General features: G+C 47.8%; 1 protein-coding gene across 1 annotated transcript; it reads left to right on the top strand.

Moving 5' to 3' along the window:
* The first annotated feature begins 6,618 nt into the window (after nt 1-6,618).
* On the top strand, nt 6,619-7,170 carry LOC136479720 (uncharacterized). The gene is made up of 2 exons (XM_066477491.1): nt 6,619-6,771; nt 6,904-7,170. Exons 1-2 carry the CDS (start codon nt 6,619-6,621, stop codon nt 7,168-7,170), a joined length of 420 nt encoding a protein of 139 aa, XP_066333588.1.
* The last annotated feature ends 5,633 nt before the right edge of the window (nt 7,171-12,803 follow it).

The following is a 12,803-nucleotide window of genomic DNA, read 5'->3' on the forward strand; positions in this document are numbered from 1 at the left end:
CCGGCCGACCGCGCCTCTCTGTTCCTTACCGCGGCGCTGCTCCAGCGTCTGGACGTAGGTGGCGTCTGCTGCGCCACGCCGTGCGCACGGCTTCTTCTGCGTCGTCAAACACAACGTGTCAACCCACCTCATGGTGCGCGCGCTCGAGTTGTCGGCTGCGTTCTTTGCGTTGCCGGACGAGGACAAGGTCAGGGCATGGGCAGCCGATGGTCTGAAGCACCCCTATCCGCGGGCTATGCGCGGCAGCCGGCGCACTCGAGATGCCGGATTCAGGTCAGTCGATAACCCGAGATGCAAAATTTGCGCACTGAAATTGGAGTACCGTTTGTTTGTTTGTGCATCGGGATTTCTAAAAGAAAGTTTTTTTTTTCGAGACCATTACAATTGTCCGAGTTTGAAAAAACACCATTACAATCCATGCCATTTTCTACACCTGCCGCGTACGAGGACCCACTGTCAGACATGTAAGCGTATAAGAATGCATACGGATGTCAAGTCCTCGCCTCCTCCGTCAGATCGAGCCCGCTTGGGGGCGCCTCGCCTCGCCGCGCTCGCATCGCCGTGACTCAGACTTCTGCTTCGCCTCACCGTGTACCTCCGCTCTCGGTGTTGCTCCAGCTACTATGGCCAAGGACGCGGCGCCCTTCGCCGTGTTCGACGTTGCGCACTACTACGCTGTGGCGCGCGAGAGTCATGCCATTGAGGATGTGGATCTCGCCGTGCTAATGGTAGCCGCCGTGGGGTTGCCCAGCGTGATGGCGTGGATCCGCCATGGACGCAGAGCCTCCACCACCTGGCACTGGCCACGCACGTGGCGGCGCACACGTCCTGCAGTTGGAAGTCGTGCGCGGCACACTCCACGGGCATCGGCGGGCGAGAAGAAGAACAGCGCACGCGAACAGCAGGGCTGCCAGGACACACACCTCTCCCGTGCTGGCGCCTGCCCGTGGGGGCCAGAGGTGTAGCGGTGGCCTGCGCGCGATCACGGCGAGGCCATGTACCACCACCGTCGCCACCGCGCCCCGCTGCCCCGCCCCTGCTCTCACGGCCACAAGCGCAACATCGTCGTCCGGGCGGCGACCGCCACAGTACCCGGGTGTCACGGTGACAGCGCCGGACTCGCCATCCGCGACATTCAGGGACTACAACCTCCTATTCCGATCGCAGCGCGCCGAGTCCCCCGACCCCATCACGCCCTGTGTCACGGAGGGCATGATCCCGCCGGACTTCCTAGCGAGCACCTACTGCTTTGCCGGTCCCGAGATGTTCGCCGACAACCATGGGTCTACTGTGCACTCGCTCGACAGCCACGGTTACCTCTGCTCGTTCCGCTTCGGCGCTTACGTTGTGGTGCACTACTCCGTGCGGTACGTGGAGACGGCGGCAAGGCAGGAGGAGCACGACGCAGGTGGCGCATCGTGGTGGTTCACGCACCTGGGCCCCTTCTCAGTGCCGTAGAGCGGCACCTTTGGCCAACACCAGTGTGCTGCACTGGGGCGGTCACGTGCAGCCACGGCAGCCTGCGCGCGCGAGGCGAAGCGGACGTGGGCGGGCTTGGTCTAATGGAGGTGGCGGGGACTTGATGTCCATATGCATTCATGTATGCATAACAGTGGGCCCTTATAAGCGACAAGTGTAGAAAAATAGCATGGATTAGGGAGAGAAGAAATTATAATGGTAGATCTCCAAATAGGCGAATTGAAATGATGTTTATCAAAACTCAGGGAATTGTAATGGCATCAATAAGAAAAACCCCTAAAATAAAACTTCCACCAAATTGATCCATCTAGGGACGCGGTGGAGGACTGCTACGCCAAGCTCACCGAGCTGGGGCTGCTCGGTCCTGAACGAGTGCACCAACGAGTCCTATCTTCTGGTTCATCTCAGTCTAGTACCAGTGGCGGAGCTTTTCAATTTTGACGCCTAAGGCCGCTATCAAAGCGTATATAGCGCTCGGCGCTTGCATCGGGTAAAAATACCGCCCGCCCTGGGTCTAATACCGATAGATAACAAAACTAGCTTATAAATACATAAGTAATAAGTTTAGATTATATCTTAATTCCATACTAAAATCCATAACATAATTGATAGAAACATGAAAGTGGTTATAGAATTACCTAACTAATGATGGTTTGGATCGGCCTGGTCTATCATATATTCATCAAGAGCATCATATGAACCTAAACATACATACAAATTAGTAATGTAATCCATAAAATACAATTGATCATTCGACAATGACAAGGAAGGTAGAAAAATATCAATGCAAGTATGCAACGTACCACTTGCTCTAGTTTGAGGTAATGGAGGTAACTTTTTCATCTGAGTCTTCAGTTCTTTAAAGTGATATAAAATATCTTCATATTTGATCTTTGCAAAGACATCTCGCTCAATATAACAAATCATCCTATGATTCAACCATTCACCCCCATCTTACTCCTCAACTCATTCTTGACAAATTTCATAGCTGAAAAGGCTCTCTCAACCATGGCGGTCGCAACTGGCAAAGTCAAGGCTAAGACAACGAGACAATAAACCAATTGAAAAACTATGTGTCTTTCAGATTGAACCATCTTAATAGCAAGATCTCCAAGGTTGTGACAATTAGCAAAATTAGAATCATTTCTCACTTCACCAATGAATATGTCAATTTGTTCTCTAAGGCATAAAATGTCATATGAGGAGAAGTCATCTTTATAAATCTGAGCCAGCTCTAGTATTTTGGATCTGTCATAGTTGGTAAAAGAATTCCTTGGATCTAGACAAGTAATGCATCTCAATAGTTGAGTAGACCTTTCAGCAAAGCGATTATTCATTTCCACAATAATCTGTTCATGCACCACATTGAATATTTCATACTTGAAATGGTGATAGTGAGTCACTAATTGCCCTCCTCGTCCCCTTGCGCGACCCCTAACAGTTAATGTGTCCTCCATATTTGGTACAATGATATTATGTAAGAGACAACAGGCCTTTACCTCCTCAAATAGTTCTTCCCAACCATGCTCTCGTACCTCACTAACTTGTTCCAATGTTGTCCCAATCAATCCTACAGCAAGAACAATGTTCTGATCTTTCTTTTGCAAGCATAGAGACAAATCATTAGTTTTTCCCAACAAGCGGATCATGAGATGCAAAACAAGCACAAATTGTGATCTCTAAGAAGCTCCCCTTATTGCCTGAGCTAGAGGATTCATCATGTCCACGGAAAGCATGTGCTTGCAATAAAAAGGAACCTTATCACTCCTAATATAATGAGCATCCACCCTTTATATTCCTCCTCCGACTTCTTACCACCATGGTTCATCACATGTGCCACACTTTGCCTTTGATTTTTAAAGTCTTGATAAGCCCTTCTAGACTTATTGTGATCTATACCATTAGAATGGGCATCAATCAAATCACGCCCATCCTTCCATCCACGAAATCCATTAACCGTGAAAGCATTAACACCATAATTTTCAGCTCTAGGTTGTTTAAAGAGATAACAATACAAACAAAATGCGGCGTCTTTGACAAAACTATACTCCAACGATGCATGATTGAACCATGCATCTTGAAATGATCTATTACGATTGCCTATCTTTCTTTTTGGATAAGCATGACCTTTTGGTTGGCATGGACCGTTTGAAATATAAGCTCTTCTAACTGCATCCCTTATGTTTGGGTCCATTTGCTCAATCGGTATCCGAAGCCCAGGATCAGCAACAATATCATCGCCATTAGGAGTAACTTGGGGTTGGGGATTATTTTGCAAACCATTTGCATTGCTAGGTCCAGGTGGATCTTCTACTGCTGCTGTAGGTGGTTCTTCTACTCCTACTGGTTCTTCGAAAATCTGTGTTCCTTCTACTACTTCTGACTGTACTTCTACACAAGGTTGGATTTGTGACACTGGTTGTATAATTGGTGTAGGAGCAGGAGAAAAAAAACATTTTAATGTCCTTCTCCTCTTCATTGTGCAACTCTAGTACTCCACAGACTACAAAAATTGACATAATCAAAATCAATTACAGTATCATTCATGGAATTTCTAGATCAGAACGATTGATTTGAGAATTGGGATTGGGATTTGGATATTACCGCTGCTTCCTGATGGATGGCGCTGCAGCACAACCGCATAGGGCCTAGCCGCCACTCCGGGACAGGCGGACGGCCACGGCCAGTGCGCCACCGCGCTAGGCCCAGGCTGGCCGGTGGGCAGCGGCGGGCGGCCGCTAGTCTTGCACTCCCACCCCTGCGCGACTGGCAGCGAGAGCAGGGGAGGACGACGGCGCCCAGCCGCCTAGCCCAGTGGCCGTGGTGATGGACTAATGGGAACTGCCGCTGGGACTGGGAATAGCGAGAGCAGAGCAAGAACAGCGGCGCCCAGCCTAGCTGCCTAGGGAGTGGCCGAGTGGGGATGGGGAGTTGGGGACTGCCGCTGGGGGCTGGCCGACTGGGGTAGTGGGGCCTCGCCGCGACGGGCGTCGGCGAGACCGAGACGAGCGAGTCGAGGTCGAGGGGAGGCGGCGAGGCGCCGAGGCGGGAGCGGGGCAGCGGGCAGACTGAGCAAGTCGCTGAGTCGGAGTCGTAGGGTTCAAGGGGGGAAGGCGCTTGCTTGATTTTCCTAGGCTAGAGTTGTGAAGGATTCGGCCCAACGACTAGGGCCAAGCTGAAAACATACCTATACTATAAAGGGAAAATTTGGGCCACGCCTAGGGCCGTGGCCCTAGCGGTCCCAGGCCCAAATCCGCCCCTGTCTAGTACTACATCTGAATCTGGTACATCTTATGATATTAATATATTTTCCACTATGTGGTCTTCTCGATGTTTAAAATTCACAAGTTTCAAAGTTCAAGAGCAATTATTAGGCATGTTACACTAAACATTTTCACTACTTTTTGGCAAATATAGGTTGCTGCCTAACAATATGAGTATGTAGCACTAGGAAAGCAAGAGTGGACTACATATAAAGCTAAGGGATGTAACATTTTTGGAAGGGAAATTTTGCTACAGCACACCATTAAAATTTGTAATATACTGATGGACACCGCAACGAGCAATTTGAGGTTCTTTGCTGTAATATACCGCAGCCAATATTTTATTCATTTATTAGATTCGTGGAGAGAGAGGGTGAGGGAAATGTCCAAACTACCCCGTCTTCGACCTCTGGTCCTTCACTAATATTTACCGTCACACACTACGTCGATTCATCTCATTGTCCTTCTTCCACCAACAACGGCGGCGGCGGCTTAACCCTCTCTAGCCTTGCACGAGCGGTGGTGCGGTCCTCTCTAGCCTTGTGCGTGCGGTGGCGCGAGCTCCCCCGGCCTCGTGCGGTGGCGCGGCCTCCCGACCTCGCAGGGCAGCAGCGCGAGCTCCCCGGTCTCGTGCGGCGGCGGCACGGCCTCCCCGCGTAGCGGCGGCATGACCTCCCCGGTCTCCTGCGGCTGCGGTGCATCCTCCCCGCACCTCCCTGCCCAGCCCCGCATCCGCATGCACGACCAGCTGCCATGCTCGACGCCCGCAGGTCCACCACTGGCATGCTGGGCTGCAGCACCGCGTCCTCGTGGAGGCAGCAGAGCACCACCTGCGCCACGTCCGCGCGCCCCTCTAGCCTCGGGGCCACCAGCTCCTCGTACGGCCCCTGCTCGTGCAGCTCTAGAGGAGCGCCCTCCCTCCCATGGTGTCAGCAGCAGCTGGCAGTGATGGACCTAGGTTTTTACCTCTGGGTATGCGTAGCAAAAAAATTTCTTATGCAATTCGATGAAAATTTCTTTTTTTTTTTATTTTTTTTACATTGAAAATTTCTACCTATCTCTATGACTGACGGACCCCAGGGTATGCGGTGGCCCACCTGGCATACCCTGTGGGTCCGTCCCTGGCAGCTGGTCGCCGTCGTCGTGCGTTCGGGGCAGAGGTGGCGTGGCTGCTCTTCTCAAGTTGCGGAAACAGCGCGGCTGCACGAGACAAGGGCTAGAAAAAGAAGAACGGAAACGTCAGCCGTGGAAGACCTCGCCAGAGAAGACAAAGCGCCGACGGTGTGTTACGCCAAAAATTGGTGTACGGCCGGAGGTCGAAAACAAGGGCAACAAAGTCATTCTTCTGTCTTCTCTCTCCGTGAATACGAGAAATAAATAAAATAATAGACACGGTGTGTTATGACAAATATATATGATTTTATAATAGTACTAGGCAAATTCCACTCAGTACGGTATCCATCAGTATATTATGCATTATGTCGGTGTCCTACATCAAAATTTCCCTTTTTAGAAACAATGTAACGAAACATCACCTTGTTCACTTAGCTTATAAGCCGTACTTTTTCAGCTAACGAACAATATTTTTCGCTCACAATAAATCAGCCAATAATACTTTCAGTCATGACTTATCAGCCAAACAACGTGCATATCAGTGAGATCGGCCAAACAACGGGCACGGGCTCCCTTTCACAAATGCAAAAAGCATTCTTAAATTAATCTTCTCGAGAACTGAAGCTGTCGTGAGGGCTGTCAGCGACAACGTGCCTGGGAGTGGTGCCCCACTTCCAACACTTTAACCCTGGGAATCACCTATCCTCTCACACCACCGCACAAGCTAGCTCAGCATTTTGCTCAGCCATAGTCGCGAGTCAAGATGGCGGAAATGATGGCGACCGCCGCTGCCACTAGTGTGATGGGCTCCGTCATCGGCAAGCTGGCCGCCATGCTCACCGCCAAGTACAAGCTCGCCAAAGAGGTCGAGCGTGGGATCCGCTTCCTGCACGAGGAGCGGAGCACCATGGATGCCGTTCTACAGATGCTCGCGGACAAGGATGAAAACCAGATCGATCCACGCGCCAAGGACTGAAGGAGCAAGGTACGTGAGCTGTCCTACGACATTGAGGATTGCATCGACCTTTTTATGCTCAACCACAGCCAGGGAGTTTCCAAGGCCAACTTTGTGCGCAAGGCCATGCGAAAGGTGAAGACGCTGTTCAAGGACGGAGGAATAGCAGAGGAGGTTCAGGAACTCGAGAGCCTCGTCAGCGAGCAGAACGAGCGGGGGAAACGCTACTATGACATCAATCAGTGTCTCGCCGCCTCAGCACAACCGGTGCTCTTGGATCCTCAAGCACCTGCACTCTTTCAGGAGGCCAGCGACTTGTGGGAATTGATGCTCCTCGTGAGGAGATCATCCGGTTATTGAAATGTGAAGAGAAGCATGCAGCACAAGGTGGTGTCCATCTATGGGATCGGTGGACAGGGGAAGACCACCCTCGCCATGGACGTGTACCACAAAATTACTGAAGCATTTGATTGCCGGGCTTTCGTGTTTGTATCACATATGGTTTAAATCTCCAGCTATAGTTGTCGCTATAGCCGGCTATAGCTGTTTGAAGCTGATCAAGCTATTTGTATTTATATACAACTTAGCGGCTATAGCCCGCTATAGCCTCATTTAGCTTCGCTATAGCTGTTTTAGACACTAGTAGAGAACAGACCTTTGATCCTCGGTCAAAATGGACTCTAGTCCCGGAATTTTTTGCCCCCGGGACTAGAAATACCTTTAGTCCCGGTTAGAGACTCCAACCGGGACTAAAGGTCCATGCCCAACGGCTACTGCGCCAGACAGAGGTGGCAGGGACCTTTAGTCCCGGTTGGAGCCACCAACCGGGACTAAAGGTATACTTTTACTCCCGGTTGGTGGATCCAACCGGGAGTAAAAGTCTACTCCCGGGCCGTGGCTGCGCTCGGGGTTGGAAAGTTACCTTTAGTCCCGGTTGGATCCACCAACCGGGACTAAATGTTCTCCCTTTATAAATCGGCCGTCTCCTTCTTCCTCCCCGAGCCCGAGCTCAGCACATTTTGAAGCTCACTGCACTAGTGTTCTTGCTTCCTCCCTCCCTCCATTGTTCCTCAATCCATTCTTCGATTCCTCCGTCGATTCTTCAGTTGTAAAGGTTACCAATCTCATACTCTCATTTTTCACCATTTTCTTATACCATTTTGTTCACTATATATATATTTATGGTTCTTTATTGTGGTTTTTTTCATTTGTAAGCAATTTGAGCTCAAAATCACTTCAAGCTTGCATATTTACATGAAAGAAGGTTAAAGTATATATAAATATAAACTTAGAAAATAGTTAGAAAATTATAGCAAATCCGTACTAGTTGAACTTGCGGACCGTGTTCAGCTCGGCGAGCATGTTCTCTGCCGAGCGGTAACGAACGTCAAGGAGGAGCTTTGATTCTACGAGGGAGAGCGACAACGGTCGTGGAAGACCGTGTTCCCTTCCTTGTAGAATCGGAGCTCTTCCTTGACCAAGTACGGTGCCGTCCAGTGGAGAAATGCTCGCCGAGATGATCACGTAAGCAAGGTCAACTAGTACGGATGGTTATTTATTCACATGTCCCGATATCGTCGCAGTAGTCTGTCAATCACCGTACCTAAACGTAGTATATATAAATAAAAACTTAGAAAATAGTTAGAAAATTATAGAAAATCCGTACTAGTTGAACTTGCGGACCGTGTTCAGCTCGGCAAGCATGTTCTCTGTCGAGCGGTAACGGACATCAAGGAGGAGCTTTGATTCTACGAGGGAGAGCGACAACGGTCGTGGGAGACCGTGTTCCCTTTCTCGTAGAATCGGATCTCTTCCTTGACCAAGTACGGTGCCGTCCGGTGGAGAAATGCTCGCTGAGATGATCACGTAAGCAAGTTCAACTAGTACGGATGGTTATTTATTCATATGTCCTGATATCGTCGCAGTAGTCTGTCAATCACCATACTTTTTATTTTAACTTTTTATGAAATGAAAAACTTAGAAAATAGTTAGAAAATTATAGAAAATCCGTACTAGTTGAACTAGCAGACCGTGTTCATGTCGGCGAGCATGTTCTCTGCCGAACGGTAACGAACGTCAAGGAGGAGCTTTGATTCTACGAGGGAGAGCGACAACGGTCGTGGAAGACCGTGTTCCCTTCCTCGTAGAATCGGAGCTCTTCCTTGACCAAGTACGGTGCCGTCCGGTGGAGAAATGCTCGCCGAGATGATCACGTAAGCAAGTTCAACTAGTACGGATGGTTATTTATTCACACGTCCCGATATCGTCGCAGTAGTCTGTTATGTGTGTACACTCCCATTCTTCTGTTAATTTGCGGAAATATCATGTGAATTACTTACCTGCCACAGTAAAAGACGAGAACACAATGACCATTAAAAATATCATTGTTTAGAGATCTAGATAATTTTATAGTTTCTTAATTTTATTTGTTTATAAAAGAAGAAATTTATAGTGTATTAAAAAATGAGTATAGAGAGTAGATGGCAACTGCTTCCGGGTCCTCGACCTCTCATGGGTTTCCAAAGCGACTTAGGCCGGGCCTTCCTCTCATTCCATGCGGCAAGTGTCGTGATGAGACGAAGATTGTGATGGAGTACTGAGTGAAGAAGGAGGGTCCCAACAAGGATCGTATCTTCTACAAGTGTCCGGATCGCAATGTGAGTTATTTTATCGTATTTAATGATTATGGTTAGTTTATACCTATTTTCATGATGGTTGTGATTAAAGTTCTAATTTTTTGTTTTAATTTTAGTGGGATGGCAGTGGACGATGTTCAGGCTTCTACTGGGAGGAAGAGTATATTGAACTCGTGCAAAAATATCTTGCACAACAGGCAGATACGGCAGCTAATGAGGCAGTGATCCAGTCGAAGAAGCCCAAAGATGTTGCACAATCGGGGGATCTGTCTGTTTTAGTTGAGATTAGTCGCGAAATCTTTGTGCTCCTGAAATGTATTTTAGCTTTAGTTCTTTTAGTGGTAGTTGGGATTGTCTACATTGTAGCGATGCTTTCATAAATTTATATCTTTTGTGGTGGCACGCATGTTGTATAAATAATTAATTGTGATCTAGGTTTTAATATGATATTTATGTCATGTAATGCAGATGAGCCGTCATTGGATGTATAATGCTGATCGCCGCTCCCAAGAGTTCATTGACGGCGTGCATTCTTTGTTACGTGCGGCCGAGGCAAACAAACGCGACGGTTTCATGTGCTGTCCATGTGCCATATGTAAGAATACGGTGGAATATCCTTGCTCAAGGACTCTTTATTCACACTTGTTCAAGTCGGGTTTCATGCCAAACTATATTTGTTGGACAAAGCACGGAGAAACCGGTGTTGTAATGGAAGAAGGTAAAGAAGAACAATGGGACGACAATGATATTATTCCTGATGGTGCGTGCTTCAATGATACTGCAATGGGAGAAGCTGAAGAAGAGGTAGCCGCAGAAGATGAGCCGGCTGATGATCTTTCTCCGGTCATTCGTGACGCACAAAGAGAATGTGAAAGTGAAAAGGAGAAGATCAAGTTCGAGCGGATGCTAGAAGATCACAAGAAATTGTTGTACCCAACTTGTGATGCAGGGCAGAAAAAGTTGGGAACCACACTAGAATTGCTGCAATGGAAGGCAAAGCATGGTGTATCTGACAAGGGATTTGGAGAGTTACTAAAAATCCAAAAGAAGATGCTTCCGAAGTACAATGAATTGCCCGCCACTACCTACGAAGCAAAACAAGTCGTCTGTCCTATGGGGCTAGAAATAGAGAAGATATATGCATGTCCTAATGACTGCATCCTGTACCGTGGCAAAGAGTACGAGAAATTGGATGCATGCCCGGTATGCCATGCGTCGCGATATAAGATCAGGCAAGATGACCCTGGTGATGTTGAGGGCGAACGTCCGCGTAAGAAAATCCCTGCCAAGGTTATGTGGTATGCTCCTATAATACCACGCTTGAAACGTCTGTTCAGAAACAAAGAACATGCAAAATTGTTACGATGGCACAAAGAAGACCGTAAGGTAGACAATATGTTGAGACACCCTGCTGATGGGTCCCAGTGGAGAGCAATCGACAGAGAATTCTCGGAGTTTGCAAATGACGCAAGAAACTTAAGGTTTGCTTTAAGTACAGATGGTATCAATCCTTTTGGAGAGCAGAACAGTAGTCATAGCACTTGGCCTGTTACTCTAAGTATCTACAACATTCCTCCTTGGTTATGCATGAAGCGGAAGTTCATTATGATGCCTGTGCTCATCCAAGGCCCAAAGCAACCTGGCAATGACATCGATGTGTACCTGAGACCACTTATTGACGAACTTCTCATTTTGTGGAATAAAAAGGTGTACGTATGTGGGATGAGTACAAACAGGAACACTTTGATCTGCGAGCATTGTTGTTCGTAACAATCAATGATTGGCCTGCTCTAAGTAATCTTTCAGGACAGTCAAACAAGGGATATAATGCATGCACACACTGCTTCGGTGATATTAGAGGTGTATTCTTGAAAAAATGTCGAAAGGTCATGTACCTTGGCCATCGTCGATTTCTTCCTGCAAATCACCCCATAAGAAAGAAAGGCAAGCATTTTAAAGGGAAGGCAGACCACCTGACCAAGCCTCGCAACCGAACCGGTGAGGATGTACTCGATATGGTCAATGATGTGAAAGTCGTCTTTGGAAAAGGACATGGAAGCCAACCTATTCCGAAAGACGCTAACGGTCATGCACCCATGTGGAAGAAGAAGTCCATATTTTGGGACCTACCCTATTGGCAAGTCCTGGAGGTCCGTAGCTCGATCGACGTGATGCACCTGACGAAGAATCTTTGTGTGAACCTGCTAGGCTTTATGGGTGTGTATGGAAAGCCTAAGGACACATTTGAAGCACGACAGGACCTGCGTTGTTTGAGAGAAAGAGACAACCTGCATCTAGAGAAGACAGATGATGGACGCCATTACTTACATCCTGCTAGCTACACTCTAAGCAAAGAGGAGAAGGAAATCATGTTTGAATGCTTAAACAACATCAAGGTACCATCTGGATTCTCCTCGAATATAAAGGGTATTATAAATGTGCCAGAGAAGAAATTCTGTAACTTAAAGTCCCATGACTATCACGTTCTCATGACGCAATTACTTCCAGTTGCATTAAGAGGAATTCTACCTCCAAATGTACGTCTAGCCACCGTGAAGCTATGTGCATTCCTCAATGCAATTTCTCAGAAGGCAATTGATCCAACTGATCTAGCTAAACTACAGAATGATGTGGTTCAATGTCTCGTCAGCTTTGAGTTGGTGTTCCCTCCTTCCTTCTTTGATATTATGACACACCTCCTAGTTCACCTAGTCAAGGAGATTTTCACTCTCGGTCCTGTGTTCCTACACAACATGTTCCCCTTAGAGAGATTCATGGGAGTCCTGAAGAAATATGTTCACAACCGTGCTCGCCCAGAAGGAAGCATCGCCAAGGGCTATGGAACAGAAGAGGTCATTGAGTTCTGTGTTGACTTTATTCCCGACCTTGACTCGATTGGTGTTCCTGAATCGAGACATGAGGGGAGACTAAGCGGAAAGGGGACACTAGGGAGGAAAACATATATAGGTATGGATGATGATTATTTCAATAAAGCGCACTACACAGTTCTACAGAACTCCTCTTTGGTAGATCCGTATATTGAGACACACAAGGATCTCTTACGATCCGAGTTTCCAGGGAAGACTGAAGCTTGGATTACGCATAAGCACATGGAAACTTTCGGCGGTTGGTTGCGAAAAAAATGTCAAGGTGATGAGAGCATCCATGAGCAACTGTATTTATTGGCTATGCAACCATCATGGCATATCGTCACATACAAAGGGTACGAGATAAATGGGAACATATTCTACACAGTAGCCCAAGATAAAAGGAGTACCAACCAAAATAGTGGTGTCCGCATAGATGCCACAGACCCGAATGGGAATAAGCAGACATATTATGGACGCATAGATGAAA

Source organism: Miscanthus floridulus, chromosome 9 (genome assembly GCF_019320115.1).
Source record: "Miscanthus floridulus cultivar M001 chromosome 9, ASM1932011v1, whole genome shotgun sequence".
Taxonomy (NCBI): Eukaryota; Viridiplantae; Streptophyta; class Magnoliopsida; order Poales; family Poaceae; genus Miscanthus; species Miscanthus floridulus.

What these genes read in the sequence shown, in the direction of transcription:
- LOC136479720 (XM_066477491.1), top strand. Translation starts at nt 6,619, where the DNA reads ATGGCGGAAATGATGGCGACCGCCGCTGCCACTAGTGTGATGGGCTCC. An exon ending in AGCGGAGCACCATGGATGCC is followed by an intron (nt 6,772 to 6,903) that starts GTTCTACAGATG and finishes AACCACAGCCAG; the next exon opens with GGAGTTTCCAAGGCCAACTT.